Below are 17,807 nucleotides of genomic sequence, written 5' to 3'. Positions count from 1 at the left end.
GTGTAATTTTAGTAGTAATAGGCCTAGTGAGGGGTTTGTGACTTTGGGCGATCAAGTCATTACTAAGAGTACACGTTTTAGGTATCTTGGATCTATTGTTCAGAGTGATGGTGAAATAAATGGGATATTATCAGTAGAATTCAAGTTGGATGGTTGAAGTGGCGGAATGCATCGGGCTTGTTATGTGATCGAAATGTACCCCTCAAACTTAAGGGAAAATTCTATAAGATGGTAGTGAGGCTTGCAATGCTTTATGGTGCCGAATGTTGGCCTTTAAAAGAGAAGCATAATACTAAGTTAAGTGTGGCAGAGATGAGGATGCTCAGGTGGATGAGTGGCTTTACCCTTAGAGATAGGATACAAAATGAGCATATACGTGAAAAGGTTGGAGTAGCTCCAGTAGAAGATAAGATTAGAGAAAGTCGCCTTAGATGGTTTGGTCACATAAAACGGCGGCCTTGCGATGACCCGATTAGGAGAGTAGAGGTATTAGATTTGACTTATGTTAAGAAAGGTAAGGGTAGACCTAAAAAGTCTTGGTTAGAAAATATTAGGAATGACCTTTCTTTATTAGATTTAAACGAGAATTTGACTTTTAATAGGACACAATGGAGAAAAAGGATTCATGTAGCCGACCCCACGTAGTGGGATAAATATTAGAGCTGTTACTTATATCTTATTTTGATGTACCTGTATTGCCCTTTATGTAACTGGTTTTGCTTACTAGAATAGGTCGGCTATATATATGCCTCCTGTACCCATCTATTAAATGATGAATAAGATTTTCTCTTTATCTCTTTTATCCAGTGGTTTATCTCTGTTTCGTTTCTTTACATGGCTGCAATCTTGATTCATTGAATAATCAATTTCCACATGGTATCAGACGGATCTTAAAGATCTCTGGGATCAATGGCGTCATCTCCTTCCTCTACGCTTGCTGAACGCTCCGACAGTTCTTCTTCCACCGTTCCGGTTCTTTCTTCTTCCCTCAAATTTGTTCTATCTAATCTCAAGAACACCGTGCAGAATCCTCTTTCCCCGGACAACTATCCTCTTTGGAGCTCGCAGATCTTGAAAATTTGCAGAGCAAATGGCCTGGAGTCTCTTCTTGATCCTTCATCTCCTGTTCCAAATAAATTGATTCATAATGCCGACGGTACTACCGTCCCCGATCCATCTTACGCTCAATGGGTCTTGAATGACCAAAATCTTGCTGCTTCCCTTTGCTCCACTATTTCTTCCTCTATTTTACCTTATGTCCTCAATCTTGACACCACATCGGCCATATGGACAACTCTTCAAACTCGGTTTCAATCTACAAACCGATCCAGAGTTATCCAATTAAAGAATGCACTGCACAATGTGTCGCTCAAAAATTCGACTATGGTTCAATACCTTAATGAGGTAAAAATGCATGCTTGTCGATCAAATCTCTGCTGCAGGCGGTCACATTGAAGAAGAAGATGTTATTCTTTATATACTCCGTGGGTTACCTCCCACCTACAATCCGTTCAAGACTTCCATTCGGACAATGACGCAGCCGCTTAATCTCGATCAGCTATATTCTTTTCTCATCACGGAAGAAATCCATATAGCCGCTGAACTTGCCAATCCTGCCGTTCTGGACACGTCCAACACAGTTTTGTTCTCCAGTCGCGGTCGTGGAAAAAGAACCCGCGGCAGATCCTACAACAATGCCAACACTACAAAAGACTCTTCTACACAACTCCCTACTTGTCAAATCTGCTTGAAAAGGGGACACACCGCCACCGACTGCTGGCACCGGATGAACGCTCAGTTTGTTCCTAAGCAACAATCCTCAAACAAAGCTTTGCTCGCCGATCATGCCTCAGATTACACGGATTGGTATCTTGATTCGGGTGCCTCTTCTCACCTGACAAAATCTCTGACTAATCTGTCTATTTCCAATCCTTACACCGGCAATGAAGGCATTACTATTGGCGATGGGAGTTCGGTAAGCATCGCAAACTCCGGCAGAGGTTTGCTACCGACTCCCTCCCGTAAGCTCGTCTTATCTCAAATTTTTCATTCTCCCGCATTTCATTACAATTTACTTTCAATATCTCAACTTACAAAAGACAATAATATTGCTATTATCTTTAACCCTTCCGGCTTCTTGTTTAAGGATCTGATGACGCACAGAACAATCCTTCAAGGACCTTGTCGTGAAGGGCTGTACCCGATCAGGACTCCTACTGCACTCACGCATCATGCTTTGCATTCAACCAAATGTATCAGTGATCTTTGGCACAAGAGGACGGGACATCCCAGCCAACGGACTCTTCACAGCATTTCTGCTGCTAATCCCCATCTCAATATTAAAGTTCTTTCTCAAAATTGTCATACTTGTAATAAGGCAAAAACACATAAACTGCCATTTGATTCATCTCAACATAGATCTACTTTTCCTCTCGAATTACTGCACTCTGATGTTTGGGGTCCTGCCCCCATCGTTTCTAATTCCGGTTTTCTTTACTACGTATTGTTTACTGATGATTATACTCGGTTTACTTGGCTATTTCCCTTAAAGCATAAATCTGAAGTTACAACCGTTTTTAAATCTTTTAAAATTTTTGTTGAAAACTCTTTTTCTTGTAAAATTAAAAGTCTCCGCACAGATGGTGGCGGCGAATATTTAAATACTGCTTTCACGATTCTTCTTCAGCAGGCCGGTAGATCTCATCAAATCTCCTGTCCATACACACCTGAACAAAACGGGGTAGCCGAACGCAAACACAGGCATCTCTTAGAAACTACCCGGGCTCTTCTCTACACGGCGTCCATCTCAAATTCCTACTGGCCAGATGCTATTTTAACGGCCAACTACTTGGTAAACCGCATGCCCTCTCCCAACACTGATAACAAGTCGCCGTATGAACTTCTGTTTCAACAAAAGCCATCTTACGATCATTTACGAACCTTCGGATGCGCTTGCTTTCCGCTTACTCCTTCACAGCTTCGGAATAAGTTTCAACCGAAGTCTAAATTGTGTGTCTTCTTGGGTTATTCGGAGAAATACAAAGGATATAAGTGTTTAGATATATCTAATAATAAAATATTATTGTCTAGACACGTTATTTTTGATGAAAATTCTTTTCCTTTTCTTGCAACGCAGCAAGGTTCTATTCAGGAACCAAGTGATACATTACCTTTCCAGTTTCTTACTCCAACATCAGTTGTCCAGAAACAAAATGCATCAAACATCACTCATCCTGAAGGGCTTCGGCTTCAACCCACACCAATGCAAACTACTCTTCCAATGCCTACATCAACAGAGGATGTTTCATCCAGGCAACTCAGTGTCTCTGCACCTTCCCATATTAAGTCCACAAACCATCAAATGATTACAAGATCCAAGACGGGATCGCTCAAACCCGTCACCCGACTAAATCTCTTACATGATAGCAGCAGCAATTCTATCCCGATTACCCCATCCTCCTACACCGAAGCCAGCAAACATGCCGAATGGCGAAAAGCAATGGCCGATGAGTTTCTTGCACTCCAAATTCAAGGTACATGGAGTCTAGTTCCTCGACCGTCTAATTCGTCTATCTTAGGATGCAAATGGACCTACCGCACCAAATTTCACGCGGATGGCTCACTGGATAAACATAAGGCTAGGCTGGTGGCGCTCGGAAATCATCAAGAGTTCGGACTAGATTATACCGAAACGTTTAGTCCGGTTGCCAAATTACCCACCATTCGGATTCTATTGGCTATTGCACTTCAGAACAACTGGCCAGTGAAACAAATGGACGTATCAAATGCTTTCCTTCATGGCTCCCTATCGGAGACAGTGTACATGAGCCAACCACAAGGCTTCGAGGACACAACTAACCCCGATTACGTATGTCTTCTCAACAAAGCTATCTACGGTCTCAAACAAGCTCCGCGACTCTGGTATAACACTTTCACATCGTTTCTCGTCTCTATTGGTTTCACCCATAGTAAATCCGATCCTTCTCTACTCATGCTTCATAAAGATAAAATTACTGTATATTTACTCGTTTATGTTGATGATATTTTAATTACGGGTAACAATGCAGGTGAAATAAATAACGTTATCAAACTTTTAAACGATCGGTTTGCTATGAAGCCGTTAAGCAAAGCAACATCTTTTCTTGGTTTACAAATAACCAAACATAATGATGTGTACTTCATTTCTCAAGCTCCTTATGCTCAGTCGATCTTACAAATTGCTCAACTCACGCGCTGTAATCCCGTATCTAACCCCACCTGCACAAAAATGCCTAAGGAATTTCCGCCCGATCCTTTCCTAACCGAGCCATCCATGTACCGCCGATTAACTGGTTCATTACAGTATCTTTGTCTTACCAGGCTCGACATTGCATATAGTGTCAATCTCATATCTCAACACATGCATCAACCGCTACCTGAACATGCCTTCCTTCTAAAAAGGCTGCTGCGTTATATAAAAGGTACGATTGATTATGGTATTCCTATATCTAAATCTGATTTTTCTCTCACTTCTTTTTCAGACGCCGATTGGGCGGGTGATCCAATTTCTCGGAAATCCACCTCCGGTTATTGTTCTTTTCTCGGCAAATCTCTTATTTCATGGACAGTCAAGAAGCAGACTACTGTAGCTCGGTCATCAACTGAATCTGAGTATCGCTCATTGGCAGCTCTCACGGCAGACATTATTTGGCTCGGGCGGTTACTTCTTGATTTCGGCATCCTTCAAGACAAACCTACCGAAATTTTTTGTGATAATACATCCGCAATCGCACTTGCTAATAATCCTGTGTTTCACGCCAGAACGAAACACATTGAGATAGATCATCGCTTCCTTCGGGATCATATTCAACAACAACATATCAGTATTTTACCAATCAGTACCATCGATCAGACGGCGGATATCTTCACCAAATCTCTATCCACCCCTCTCTTTCAATTTCTCCGTAGCAAACTGACTGTCTCTCAAGTACCCTCAGTTTGAGGGGGGGTATTAGAGCTGTTACTTATATCTTATTTTGATGTACCTGTATTGCCCTTTATGTAACTGGTTTTGCTTACTAGAATAGGTCGGCTATATATATGCCTCCTGTACCCATCTATTAAATGATGAATAAGATTTTCTCTTTATCTCTTTTATCCAGTGGTTTATCTCTGTTTCGTTTCTTTACATGGCTGCAATCTTGATTCATTGAATAATCAAGTTCCACAATAAAGGCTTGATGTTGTTGTTGTTGTTGTAGTAGTTTTCACAATCAGATATATTAGATATGCATGATGGTAAAGTTAAGAGCAGTTTTCACTTTATTATTTTCATAATAACTTATAATTAATTGCACAGTCAACTTCAACCGTTTCAAATTATATTAATTAGTCAGCTTCTTCCAACTCTTTGGTCTGTACAGTAGCGAATCTATTAAGAGTATAACGATGCAGTCGAAGGAATATGGAAGTCTGTGGTAATATATTCGTTTGATTTGATCAATGAAGATGTTATTTATTTTCTGTTGTAGAGCCTGCTATTGAAAATACAGGCTGTTAGTTTTATCTGCCACATGGTAGCTTAAGCACTGGATATTCAACAAAATTATTCCTCGAAGATTTTCGAAGATTGATGATATCAATAAATACATGTATTCTATCGATCATTAGGAACAATTCTCTGTGCTTTTTATAATTTTTTTTTATTTGAAATTGGTGCCAGCATTTTAAGCATTGTAAAATCCAGAAATAAGAGCTGAAGCTCGCCATAGCAAATGTCTTGCAGTGTCCAGCAAATTGTGATTCTTTGGGAAGGGTTTCTTATATTTATGCCAGTAAGATTTGGCTCTAGAGATATTTAGTGAAAGTAAAAAATTAATAAAGTTGATGCACAAAATATATAAATGTCATGATAAAAAAATAAAAAGTTTTGGATTATAATTTGAGTTATCTTTTTATTGTATGTCCATACATGTCAGTATAGATAACTCTAAAGTACAAATACTTTAACCTCTAAAAAGATACTCATCGATCTTATAAGGCTTGCTCAAGGTACTCTCATTTAAAGACTTGTTCAAGACACTCGCCCTGGAGTACCTACCACTCAAAATGGATACTTACAGGAGATATCCTAAGTCACATCAGAAGATAGATCGATCATCATGTGTATACCCTTCAACTTAATTCATGTGTTTGTATCAATCAACCATTTCAAATCTTGTATTTTTTTTGTTGTGATTTGGTTTAGTTTTATGTTATATTGTTTCTTAAGTTCATCTTACCTGTTTCTAGTGTAATAAGCAGAGGTTTGGATTCTCTTAAAAAGTGGGGAAAATGAAATAATATACAGTTATTTTTCCTCTAGTATATATTCTCTCTCTCCCTTCCTTATCTGTCTCTCATCCAAAAAAATCTCTTATTCCTCCAAGAATATAACAAGTGGTTTTAGAGCCTTGTGGAGGCAATCTAGAGGTGGAGGAGGTTTTTTCAATCAAGAAAATGTCATGAAAGATTGTACAGAGCTCGGAGCATGTGAGGGAATATGCACGGGTGGTTGATGCCGCTGGCATGAGAGGAAGGAGGCATGACATGGTGTCCGCGGGCGTAGTGACGGGAGTTTGGGTCACACAATTGCGCTTGGACGACGGACACATTCGCGTAGGAGCAAGGGATCATGTAGGTGCAAGCGTGTGGGCTTGGGTCTCGTGGAGGAGAAAAGCATGCACGCCTTGAATGGAAGCACGAGATCTGATCGAGCCTGGGTTATAATAGGCATCATGGCAGTCAGGAGGGATGCAGGTTCGCAACAGACGTTTAGGATAATGTGTGCAGGCAGATGCCCGTGGAAGTGAGTCGGGTACGAGATCGGATAGCGTGCACAAGGCATAGGTAGTTGGGTTCAAGCTTGGGCAAGTAGAAAGACAGACATATGTATAACAAGTGTTGTGCAGGGCACGAGCAGAGCTGGTGAGCTGGTCTACAGGCTTCTTGGTTGCAATCAGAAGTAGGTGGAACCTCAGGTTAAGCACAAGACCGTCTATGTCATGCGTAGGTGCGCACACGAGCTGCAAGTGGATCCGTACAAGAGTTCCTATGGGCAGTCGAGTGTGGGAGTTCGGGCCAAGGGTGTAGTTGGTAGACTTCTCATGAGTGTGGTGATACAGGTCGCACGGGTGCCAAAATTCTTGATTGAGCGCAAAGAGGCCTAGTGTCATGATCGGGAGGCGGAGTCACCGAACATGCGGGCTAGACAAGAGGTCACAGATCGGGAGGCGCAATAGGTTCATTTGGTCCGGCTATTAGTTGTAAGAGCGGAAGTATCTAAACCCTAGTTGTGTATAACCAAGGAGGAGGCAATAAGAAGGTTCAAACAATCCTTCTTGCTTGGTAGACAAAAGCAGGTGGAGGAGAGGAGGCAACCAATGGGAAAATTCTATTAAACATTGTAAAATTGGTCTAAGGTGGAGATTATTGTGAGTTGATTCAATTTTCTCACACTTTTATCCTTTTCTTTGATCTTATTCTTTCTTTTTATGACAAAATCATTTTATTTTAGAGAAAGAGAGAATAATTTCTATAATATATATGATTATAAGGAAATTTAATGACAAAATCTTTCAATTATACATAATTGTATAAAATTTTCTTAATTTTTAAAGGTCTTCCATCACAATTTAGCAAGATGGAAGAAGCTCATCTTAAGTCAGGTGTTGTGCAATCATCATCCAACTCTCTTCATCTTTATTTAATGATTCCCATTCGACCATCTATCATCTATGTCAGAGGGTGCTTCGACTTGTCACAATATCATCCATTGACAAATTTATGCGATCATTTGGATCCTGATGAAGTTTAGAGTCATAGGCCTACGCTTGGGGAGCACATTATCATGTGTGGAACTAGCACACGGGTAATTGTTCCTGCGGTTATTATGTACGGACTCCTAATGTAGAGAATCGTTCGGATTGCTAAGTATTTGTTGCTTATTTACTACATATTTTAAAATACCCAGTAAATAAACAACAAATACAAAGTAAATCGGTAAAATGCAATAAATACTCAATAAAAACTCATCAAATATTCAATAAATACTTACAATTGAGTATATACACTGTGTATCTACAAATACATAGTAAAAGAAGTAACAAATACTTAACAATCCCATTTTGTCACCAGGAGAGAGGTGATTATATAGCAGAGGCAAATCATGATTGCAGAGTGACTTAAAATTCACATTATCTCGATTATAGGCCTATTAAAAATAAAAGTTAAATGATCTAGAATTCAAAATTTTAATTTAAATACTCGTGTTTTCTGATATTGAAAATTCCTCCAGGAAACACGGGCTCATTATTGAAATGTATCATTAGAATTTTAAATTCCTGATGATTATCTGCGCCATCCTCTATCCAAATTTTTTTAACAAGTGGACGAAGCAGGGCCATCTTTCATCCCCAATTTCTCTGCCCCTTTCCCATCAATTATAAAAAAAAAAAGAAGAAAATTTTCTCTTGTAATCAGTTTAAAGGCCCCATCTTTAGTTTAGATTCTTCCACGAAGTCTCCAGCTAATAAGGGCTTTCTTTAGTACAAAATTCAAAATCTTTTCCTTATCTTTCAAGTTCCAACGATGCCAAGCTAGAAATTAAAAAATACAAAACCGACCAAAACAGGGAATCTTTTTTTTTCAAGAGCCCGATTTGAATGGCTTGTAAACCTTAAGGTCGGAGACTACGCCGGCGATGGATCCAACAGCGGCGGCGACAGAAATGACAAGACAAGCGAAGCTCAGCATTTGTAAACAAACCCATCTGACGCTCCATTTAGGCACCTTCTTATGAACTATATACATTTCTACAGGGAAATAAACAGTTAGCGGCCAAAATCCAAGCGCACCGAGAAGACCAACAACGTCGTTGAAGAAAGGAAGAAGCATAGATATCACTGTGGTCAGCACAACGAAAGCAGAGCGCCACACTAGCCGGAAAAGGTTAAGCTTATAGGACTTCGTAGAACTCAACCGGATTCTGATCTCTTTAGAGATAAACTTGGAGTCCGGCCATGTTCGATTCGCCCATTTCTCAATGAAGGCGAAGAGCGGCTGACAAAAGACTTGGTAAGCTCCGACGAGGTGAATGACAATGGCGGCGTTGGCTATGTCGAGAAGCCAGAATGGGTTGTAGAAGCCGAAGCCGGTTAGAAGATTACCAGGCGCAGAGTCGCCGAAGGCGGCGTAGCCCATACAGCCGCAAACCATGTAGAAGAAGGTAGTCACTGCCACGCTTAAAAATGTGGCCTTTTTCATCACTTTCGCTTCCGACGGCGGCGGCGCTTTGATTGTGTCCTGGAATCAAGCATGTTATATTTAAGTAAAAAGAAAAAGCCGCCGTTTTGGTTTTTGTTCAGATGAGTACTTGGATTTCGATGAGGATCATGGAGTATGAGTAAGCGAAGGCAATGTCCCCGAAAGCTTGGAGGCTGTGCCAGACCTTCTCAGTCTGGGTTACAGAGCCTATGCTGATTCCAGTAAGACTCCCTTTGAATCCACCGTTTGCTGTTCAAAACAAGAGAAAAAAAGTTGTTTTTTTTAATAACTTTTTCATTGCAGAACTTGAACGGAAATTGATTTAATAAGTTTGAGCTGCTTACCAACAACATGAGCAATGCCGAGGGCCAGGCCAATGGAAGAATAGGTGAAGGACATAACTGCAGCTACAATTGAGAGCCACCAAATTTGATCAAAATCAGGGATTTGAGAAAAGACAATTTGTGTGACGCCGAAGATGATCATGTAGGGATTGCTTGAGATATGGCATGGGCTTCTGTGCCCTTTCTCATGGAAGCAATTTGATCTCCGAATTGCCCTGTTTAAGGATACTTAAAAATTAGCTTGTATGGTAAAAAGGTGATTTTGACAATTTGAAGAGCGGCCACTCACATCATACTAATGGAGGCAGCAATTGTGTATCCAATGGCTACTCCAAAGAGATTCAGATACTGAATAAGCCCGCAGAGTTTCACTTTCATTCCGCCTGAGAAATAATTATAAGGGTAATCAGATCAAAGCTGAGAGCTTTTGAATTATTAAAGGTTAGTTAAGACTTAAGAGGGAACGAACCGAGATAGGAATGGACGGCGGCGCTGTAAGTGTAATTACGCTTGCCGGTGATGGGATCGCCGGTTCTGTAACAGTCCGCAAGGAGAGAAGAAGTGTAGAAGGTGACGAAGGAGAAGATAATCATTACAATTGGACCGGCGATCCAACCCAGCTGTGCGACAGCCCAAGCCAGCGATAGCACGCCGGAGCCGATGACAGCGGTGATGATATGAGAACTTGCAGTCCACACAGTCCCTGCAAAAAAGATTCAAGTTTTATTATTTTGTGCTTCTTTTATTTTCATGGCGAAGAGAAGAATCTTAAACAAAAAAAAAAGATGTTTTTACCAGTTCTACTGACTCGGCCATCGTCATCGAAGCCTTTCATGCCCTCTTGTCTCTGCTGTTGGGATGGTTCTATGGAGATCTCCATGGGAGCAAAAACAGGAGAGAGAAGCGGAGTAGAGTGATACTAAGAACACACACAGAGAGTTCCAAGAAAGAGCTCCTCTTCTCTATACATTAAGATTGGATGGATGAAAAATGACAGTTTTGCGTATGATATTTATATAAATGGAAATCAGAAACGTGATAGATCTTGGTGTGAGGTGGAGGGAGGTAGGCTACCGTTCATATTCTGATGGTCCCAATTGGGCGGTCAATGATAACTTTGCCACCATCTCCTTCAATTCCTATCTGCGTACCTCCACTTATGCACCTAAACGTGGAGGCAGAGGCTGAAAGGAGAAGAAACAAGGAAGGAAGAGAGACAGAAGAGACAAAGGAAGAGAGAGCGTGTGTGACCCAGTAGAAATTTTACAGTGAAGCTGCTTCTTTCTTATACGGTGAAGGTTTTTTATAGACCTTACTCGGCCTCTGCAATTGAAGGGGCCCATTACCAATGACCTAATAGTAGAACTCATATCAATTTTTTATTAGAATTTTTAAAGTTTTAAATGTATTTAAAGATGAGCAATCAATTAAGTTTTATAGCAAAATTATCTCAAAATAAATTCAAGAAATATAAATTCTTTGATGAAATCAAAATATAAATTCTTTGATGAAATTTTGATCAAGATATTGCTTCATAATTAATTTCTTGATTAAAACGAATAATTTATAGACATGACTTCAACATACTTAAGTATTTGGGCATTGCCCCTCATTTCTCAAGAAAAAAAATTACCGGACTCGATTCCACCTCTTTTCACACTCATGTTTTCTTTATATATTCGAACAATATTCATTATTTCAAGCAGGCGTGCTGTCAGTGGCGTCAAATTGCTGAAAATGTGACTTGCTTCTTGGACCACAAATCGGAGCCGACTTATCTAGCGGAGATTCGTTGGGTGAATGCAACGGGTGGTGTTTCATTGCACGACGCGGCGTTGTGTCGTGGCGCAGGGTCGTTGCCGGAGTCAACTTAGGGGTGTGTATAACGAAAAGCTCCATGACTTTGAATATTCAACAAAAATTAAATGTATTATGGAGAGTCGCCGCGTTTTATTATTTGTGCTATTATTAATTTATTTCATTTAATTTGAATCATGTGATTATTGGAGATAAATATTTCATAATTAGTTAAGAAATATCAGGTATTATATAAATAAAACAAATCTATATATAAATTCACTCTTTCTTTTCGGACTTCCGCTTGTTCGTCGACCACCGCCAGACTTTTGCCCATTTGTCTACCACGACCAAAGTTCTTCCCGACAACCGTCAGACTTCCGCTTGCTCGTCGACCACTACAGACTTTCGCTTGTTCATCGACCACAGTCGGAATTTTTCCTGACCACTACCGGAGTTCCGCCCATTCGTCGACCACCGCTAGAGTTCTTCTCGATCACTGTTGGACTTTTGCTTGTTCGTTGACCATCACCGAACTTCCGCCTGTTTGTCCACCATCGCTGGAGTTCTTCCCGACCACTATAGAACTTCTGCTCATTTGTCAACCATTGTTGGAGTTCTTCCCGACCACTATCAAACTTCCACTCATTCATCGATCATCTCCGAATTTCCACCCGTTCGTTGACCATCGCCAAATTTTTGTTTGATTCTCCAATCCGTTGTAATTCCATCGTCTCTAAGGGGCAAATCAAGGTTTTTAATCCATTCAAACTTAGTGGAATTTTTTCATTTGAGCAAATCCCATAATTTATCCCTTTCCGGGTTTTCCACTAAAAAAAATTTATGATGTTTTTCTCTATGTCAATTATCTCTTGGAGTGTTAGATATATGTACATTGCGAAAACACTTTATTCTCTTGCTCTACTGCCACGTATATTTTCGCCCACAATAAGATTATAATTTCATAAGCATCCCAAAAATTTAGACTATTTACAAAAATAAATATTTATATACTTTTATTCATGAAATTCTCATCTAAATATTAAAATCCCCATTAAAATATCATCCCACGCTATTTTTTAGCCAAATGCATAGCAATATAGAAAAGTATTATTATTATTGGATAAGTTATAATTTTTAAATAAAAGAAAAATTGATATCATGTTTTAAAATTCCACCTTATATAGGCTTCGCTCTAAACAACTTTCTTATTATTTTTTTAAATAAGCTTTTTAGTACAAAGTATTATTTTTCAAATAATTTTTACATAAAATCTACTTTATAAAGCAATAAAAAATCATCCCAATTGAAGTGATAGTATTATTGAATTTATGATGATGAGATTGATGAACCTCCTAAAAGTAATGATCTTTATTTTAATATTTAGGGTAATTGATTAAATAAATAAATGGAAAAGTGCCTAAATTTGACAGATGTGCTCTCACCACACTAATCACAAACTAATTTAATCCAAATTACGCTACATTTCATGATATTCAGAGGCTTTCTTTTTAACAAGGGGTTAGCTAATCATGATGTCACCTTTACGAATTATATAAATATAAACATTTTCAAAGAATAAAAATCTTTAAAAGACCAAAAATCTAGATGATGCTCTTCCTATTTTGATGATTAATAAGAGAGAGTAGAAAAGTTGATTTAGGCTTCGTTTAGAACGACTTTCTTACCTTTTTTTCTAAAGCAACCGTTTAGTTCCAAAATCTGTTGAACTAAAATTTTTTGTACTAAAAAATTGCTTTTGAAAGCAGTAGTAAAGTTATCCCAAACGAAATTTTCATGTTGATGATTTTCTCGGTCTTAAAGTTCTGCCAATGTTGACATAAAACTTGTTTAATCTTTATAAAGGATTAAGACATGAATGATAGATATAGCACTTTATGACTTTGTACATGAAATCATTCAATGTTCATTTAACCTTTACTTTTTTTGTTCTATTTGTATACTTGAAAAGTGGTGCATATTTTCCTAAAGTGCTACAAGGCCTAAAAATTAAGAATAAAAAATGGATAAATTCATAAAGTATATTATAGTTTGATATATATATGTATTCAGAAAAGTGAATTGGGAGCCTTTTAAGTCAATTTTAGACATTTGTTGTCATATTTTACTTAAAATCTTCTCCAATGATTCGATTCTCCTAAGAACAAATAGATGGTGAGAAGAAAATGAAGGAAAGAAGCGTAGAAAAAAGTAAAAAGATGATTGGTGCATTGAAGATAAGAATTACTTGTAGAAGTTTGTCTCCACTAGGTGAGCATTGTTGAACTTTGGGAGGAAGAAATAATCAAATGAATTATGATATGGACATTGATATTTAAGTTAAATCAATGATTGTATAACAAATTTTATGTAAATAAAATGATATTTATTGTGGGTTATAATCACCTCAGCTTTCCAGTTATCAAGCCAACAATCAAAGCTAATGCGAATTCATATTCATACCATTATTTATCTATTCTTTACTTTTTTCTTATTGACAACGATGACAATTATCTTATTCATACCATCATGTGAAAATCATTCCAAATGAAAACTAAGTAGAACAGGATTCTTAGCGTGACTTCAGCATCATTTGGGACGACTTTCTTGTTGCTTTATAAAGCTATTGTTTGGTACAAAAATCTTTTGAAAGCAGAGAAAAGATAGCGGTCTAAAACTGTTCCAAACAAAGCCTTAAATTATCGACAAACATCCAGTTGATCTTTCAAATGATGATCGAAAAAACACTATGATTAGCATGCAAGTTGCACAGTGCAATTATCTTTGGTTAGGATTGATTCCTACATAGTCAAAGTGTTTCATAAAAAAACTAGTTAAATTAATCACAAACGCTCAAAAATGGATTTCAAGGATGAAATTAGCTTGATTAAACTTTCAGGAGAGAATCTCAATCCCCAAACGAGCTTCAAAATGATGTATGCTAATGCTAGTTCAGTATGAAGCAAATCAATTGAAATTCTTAAGTTGCTGTTAAGACACCAGGGAAGAACTAGAAGAAGGTTTAAGAACCATAAGCACACACATATATTGATATACATATAATTAAAAAGCAGAAAGATAGAAGGCTCATTTGGTCAGTAGCGGTTCTAAAGGCCTGGATTTGAATTTTAAAAAAAGTCAAGTCAATAAAGCAAAAAAAAAAATTTTAAAGATCAAGGACATGCGGTTGATCCACAGAAGAAATCTTGGACGAAGTTGAGAAACTAATCGCTTAATTACCGCTAATGATGCATCAATGACAACGACTTTGTAATGAGTACGAAAGCATGTAATTGATTGTGTCAATATAGGCCATCTAGCCTAACATCAATCAGCTTTGATCGGTTTTATAGGCCATGGATGTTTATATAGATAGAATCACAATGGATTTCAACTTTGTTACTCTCCAAATAGTGCGAAGGATAAGATGTTGGTTGTAGTCTGCTCGGCAGGAACAATGGATGAATTCCAACAAAAGGGAGAGTACCCTAGACAAGTTCTTTCGATGAGAACCTTTAACAAATTCTGAAAAGAACCCCCAATCAATGGGCAAGTGCTATGACGAGAAGTTTAGATCTTCAAGAAGAATGATTTTGTCAAGTAGGTGATTTTTGGAGACCCTTAGGCGAGTTCAACTTTTGACTACTAAAGTTGAAGAGGAATTTGTCAATTCAGGCGCCTCAATGATTTTATTTTTTTTTTTTGCCAAGGGTAGCATGATCATCTAACCTTAAACTTGGCGAGTTATGAACAAATTGACATGATTCACAACCAATGAGTTACAAAACCATAGTTAGGCTTATCAGTTTAATCGATAAACCAAACTTAGGTGAATATCGATAACTCCAACACCAAATCTCGTGGCCCAAGCTTTTTAAGCACAAGCACTGAGGTAATGGTGTTTCATTGATCCATGTAAATTACTAATTCAATTCTACTCAAATCCAAGAAATGATTTAGCAACTGTTAGTTATGCGTGGAATCTTATTATGTTGATCAATTGGGTTGTATTGTTGCCTCGTTCAATCGTTCAGCTCGCTGAAGGGTTGTAAGGGGTCCTCCCCTGCTTGGATTTAGGTGCAAAGCACCCGAATTTTTCTTTTTACAGCATCATGTACCCGAGCGCCCCAACGCTACATGGTTTGGTAGAAAAAGACAGAGTGCAGAGCGTTGCGGAGCTTCAAACCTCGGCGTTGCGACGCTCCATATCGAGCTCTGTGGCACGATCATGTAGGCTAAATTTAGAGAGTGGGAGTGCTGCGGCGCTCCAACTACACGTCGCAGTGCTGCAAGACCACTGTGTAATTTTCTTTGTTGTTTTTCATTAAGATTTGTGTTCCATGGTTGTTGTATTATATCTCTTTATATGTTCTAGTGTGAGAACGACATGTAAATAAGAAAATGAGAGAGTGAGAAAAATGATAGATCTGTATTATTTCTCTCAAATTTTCATAGTAAATTTCTAGAAGAGGCATGTCTCTGTGATTTTTTCCTTGTTTTGAGATTTTCCATATTAAATCCTGATGTTCTTTCTTTTCCGCTGCATTTTCTATTTCTTGTTTGTTTCGTTCCGTGTTTTGCTTCCTCCCCCCAACAGCAAAAAATCCTACTCCAACAATGACTATGAATGAGTTGATGGGAAAGCTAAATTGTATGATTCCTCAAAAAAATAATCAACAACTCCTGTTAATTCTTATAACCAACTCAGAACTTTGAAATTAGAATCCAGACCAACAAATTTTATATAAGCCAAAAATACTCTCAACAAAATCTTCAAATAAAACCTTCCACACTTAAAAAATCATCATATTTTTATCACTCAAGTCTCTATTACATGTTAAATATTGAAAGAAAAAAAATTATATAATGTCGTATCTTTTTATGATGAATAATTCTTCTAATTCTCACAAAATAAATACGTATTAAAAGAAGCATTAATACTAAGACTTTTTAAGAACAGATACTTCACCGACGTTCAACACCATCTAACACTGGCATATATAGCCAATTTAATGCAGTTTGTTTCTTTTCTTTTTTTTATTAACCTCCGTGGATTCTTATGGGAAACTACTTCTAAATTCAGAGCTATGGCATGAATGATCAATTATATCCCAGCGCAAAATCAATTTGTAGCTGGAATTTATTACTATTAGATTTCATTTTGATCAAATCAAGGCAAAAGTTTGGCTTATGACTATTGAATTAGCTCCATTCAACTTATGACTATTGAATTAGCTCCATTCAACTGAAAAAACGCTTCGATTTTCATGCAAACTTTGAGTTAAACTCAAAGCCTAATTATAAGCTCCTCATTTGAAGCTTAAACGCACTTAAGCGCAAATCAACAGCCCCTTAATATTTTGAAGGGTCACTTGTTCTCTTAAGTCTCTATTTTAGGCTAAAAATTGAACAAAATGGGGGTCTAGTGGAAAGTATGGGGCAGATTCAACCGTCTACTCGACAGAATAGCCTAGTATGACAGTACAATGATTTTTTTTTTAAATATTCATGTCATTTCTATGGGTGAGTAGATGGACCACTGCTTTTGTTTATCAACACTGTTCGGCTCAAAAACAAGGAGTTCTATTATTGCAGCATTCAAACAAAAACGAATACGCGGTTCTTTGATCTGTTGGTTAGGAACTTTGGCTATCAACTAAGAGGTCTTGAATTCGAATCTTACGTATGTGATGTGTGTGCTGGTCTTAATAGGCCTAAATGTCTAAAAAAATGAATAAATGCAAATAAAATATAGATAAATTCCACTGTCCAATTCAGAATTCACAAAAAAAAAAAAAACTTTTGACATAATAGAATGATAACGAATACAATAGAAGCTACATAAATTTATTACATCTTCTCTCTCTGAAGTTCAATGTCAACATATCATAACTTTTCTTTCTAAGTTTTAGATTGGGCAGCATAGTGTTTTTTCACCAATATATATTTAGACAGCATCGACAGTGTGCTGACATTTACAGAGTTCGAGTCCCATCAAATATTGGGGCTCGTAATCTGTCTATGTCAGTATGTCAGCTTGTAGTCAAATTTGGCCTAAAAATTATTTCACTCTGGGAGATATAAAAAAACAGTAATTTTGGAAAAGCACTGCTTGAAAGTGAAAAAAAAAAGACAGTAAAATATTTTCCTACTCGACAAGTAGGAAACAAGAATGAATAATGCTGTACTCTCCAAATCAATCAACATAAAAATAAAATTTCATTTTCACTCACAAGATCCACTGAGCATGCAAGTAATACTCTCATTTTATAGCAGGCGTCTAAATATCTAAATAAACGTATAATCCATAAAAGGTACATAGCTATCAAACAAGTGACAAAAGGAATTAGCAAACAATTAATAAAAGTTTACAAACTAATCTAA

At 37.8% G+C, this 17,807-nt stretch overlaps 1 protein-coding gene across 1 annotated transcript; it reads right to left on the bottom strand.

The window, feature by feature from the left end:
* Window positions 1-8,467: 8,467 nt before the first annotated feature.
* LOC110097533 (amino acid permease 2) lies at window positions 8,468-10,901 on the bottom strand. The gene is made up of 7 exons (XM_020823959.2): window positions 10,701-10,901; window positions 10,422-10,588; window positions 10,096-10,329; window positions 9,916-10,009; window positions 9,627-9,841; window positions 9,392-9,531; window positions 8,468-9,321 (listed from the first exon to the last, which is right to left on the bottom strand). Exons 2-7 carry the CDS (start codon window positions 10,504-10,506, stop codon window positions 8,665-8,667), a joined length of 1,425 nt encoding a protein of 474 aa, XP_020679618.1. The 5' UTR covers window positions 10,507-10,588; window positions 10,701-10,901; the 3' UTR covers window positions 8,468-8,664.
* Window positions 10,902-17,807: the final 6,906 nt, after the last annotated feature.

Source organism: Dendrobium catenatum, unplaced genomic scaffold (genome assembly GCF_001605985.2).
Source record: "Dendrobium catenatum unplaced genomic scaffold, ASM160598v2 fragScaff_scaffold_390, whole genome shotgun sequence".
In the NCBI taxonomy this organism is placed as follows: domain Eukaryota; kingdom Viridiplantae; phylum Streptophyta; class Magnoliopsida; order Asparagales; family Orchidaceae; genus Dendrobium; species Dendrobium catenatum.
Note: the sequence above shows the minus strand (reverse complement) of the source record. Positions and strands in the feature narration are given on the sequence as shown.

Bases quoted from the DNA above. Each gene is read 5' to 3' on its own strand.
- LOC110097533 (XM_020823959.2), bottom strand. From the start codon at position 10,506: ATGGAGATCTCCATAGAACCATCCCAACAGCAGAGACAAGAGGGCATG. The intron at 9,532-9,626 runs GTAAGCAGCTCA...TGTTTTGAACAG, and splicing joins CGGCATTGCTCATGTTGTTG to CAAACGGTGGATTCAAAGGG. The intron at 9,322-9,391 runs GTACTCATCTGA...GCTTGATTCCAG, and splicing joins TGATCCTCATCGAAATCCAA to GACACAATCAAAGCGCCGCC.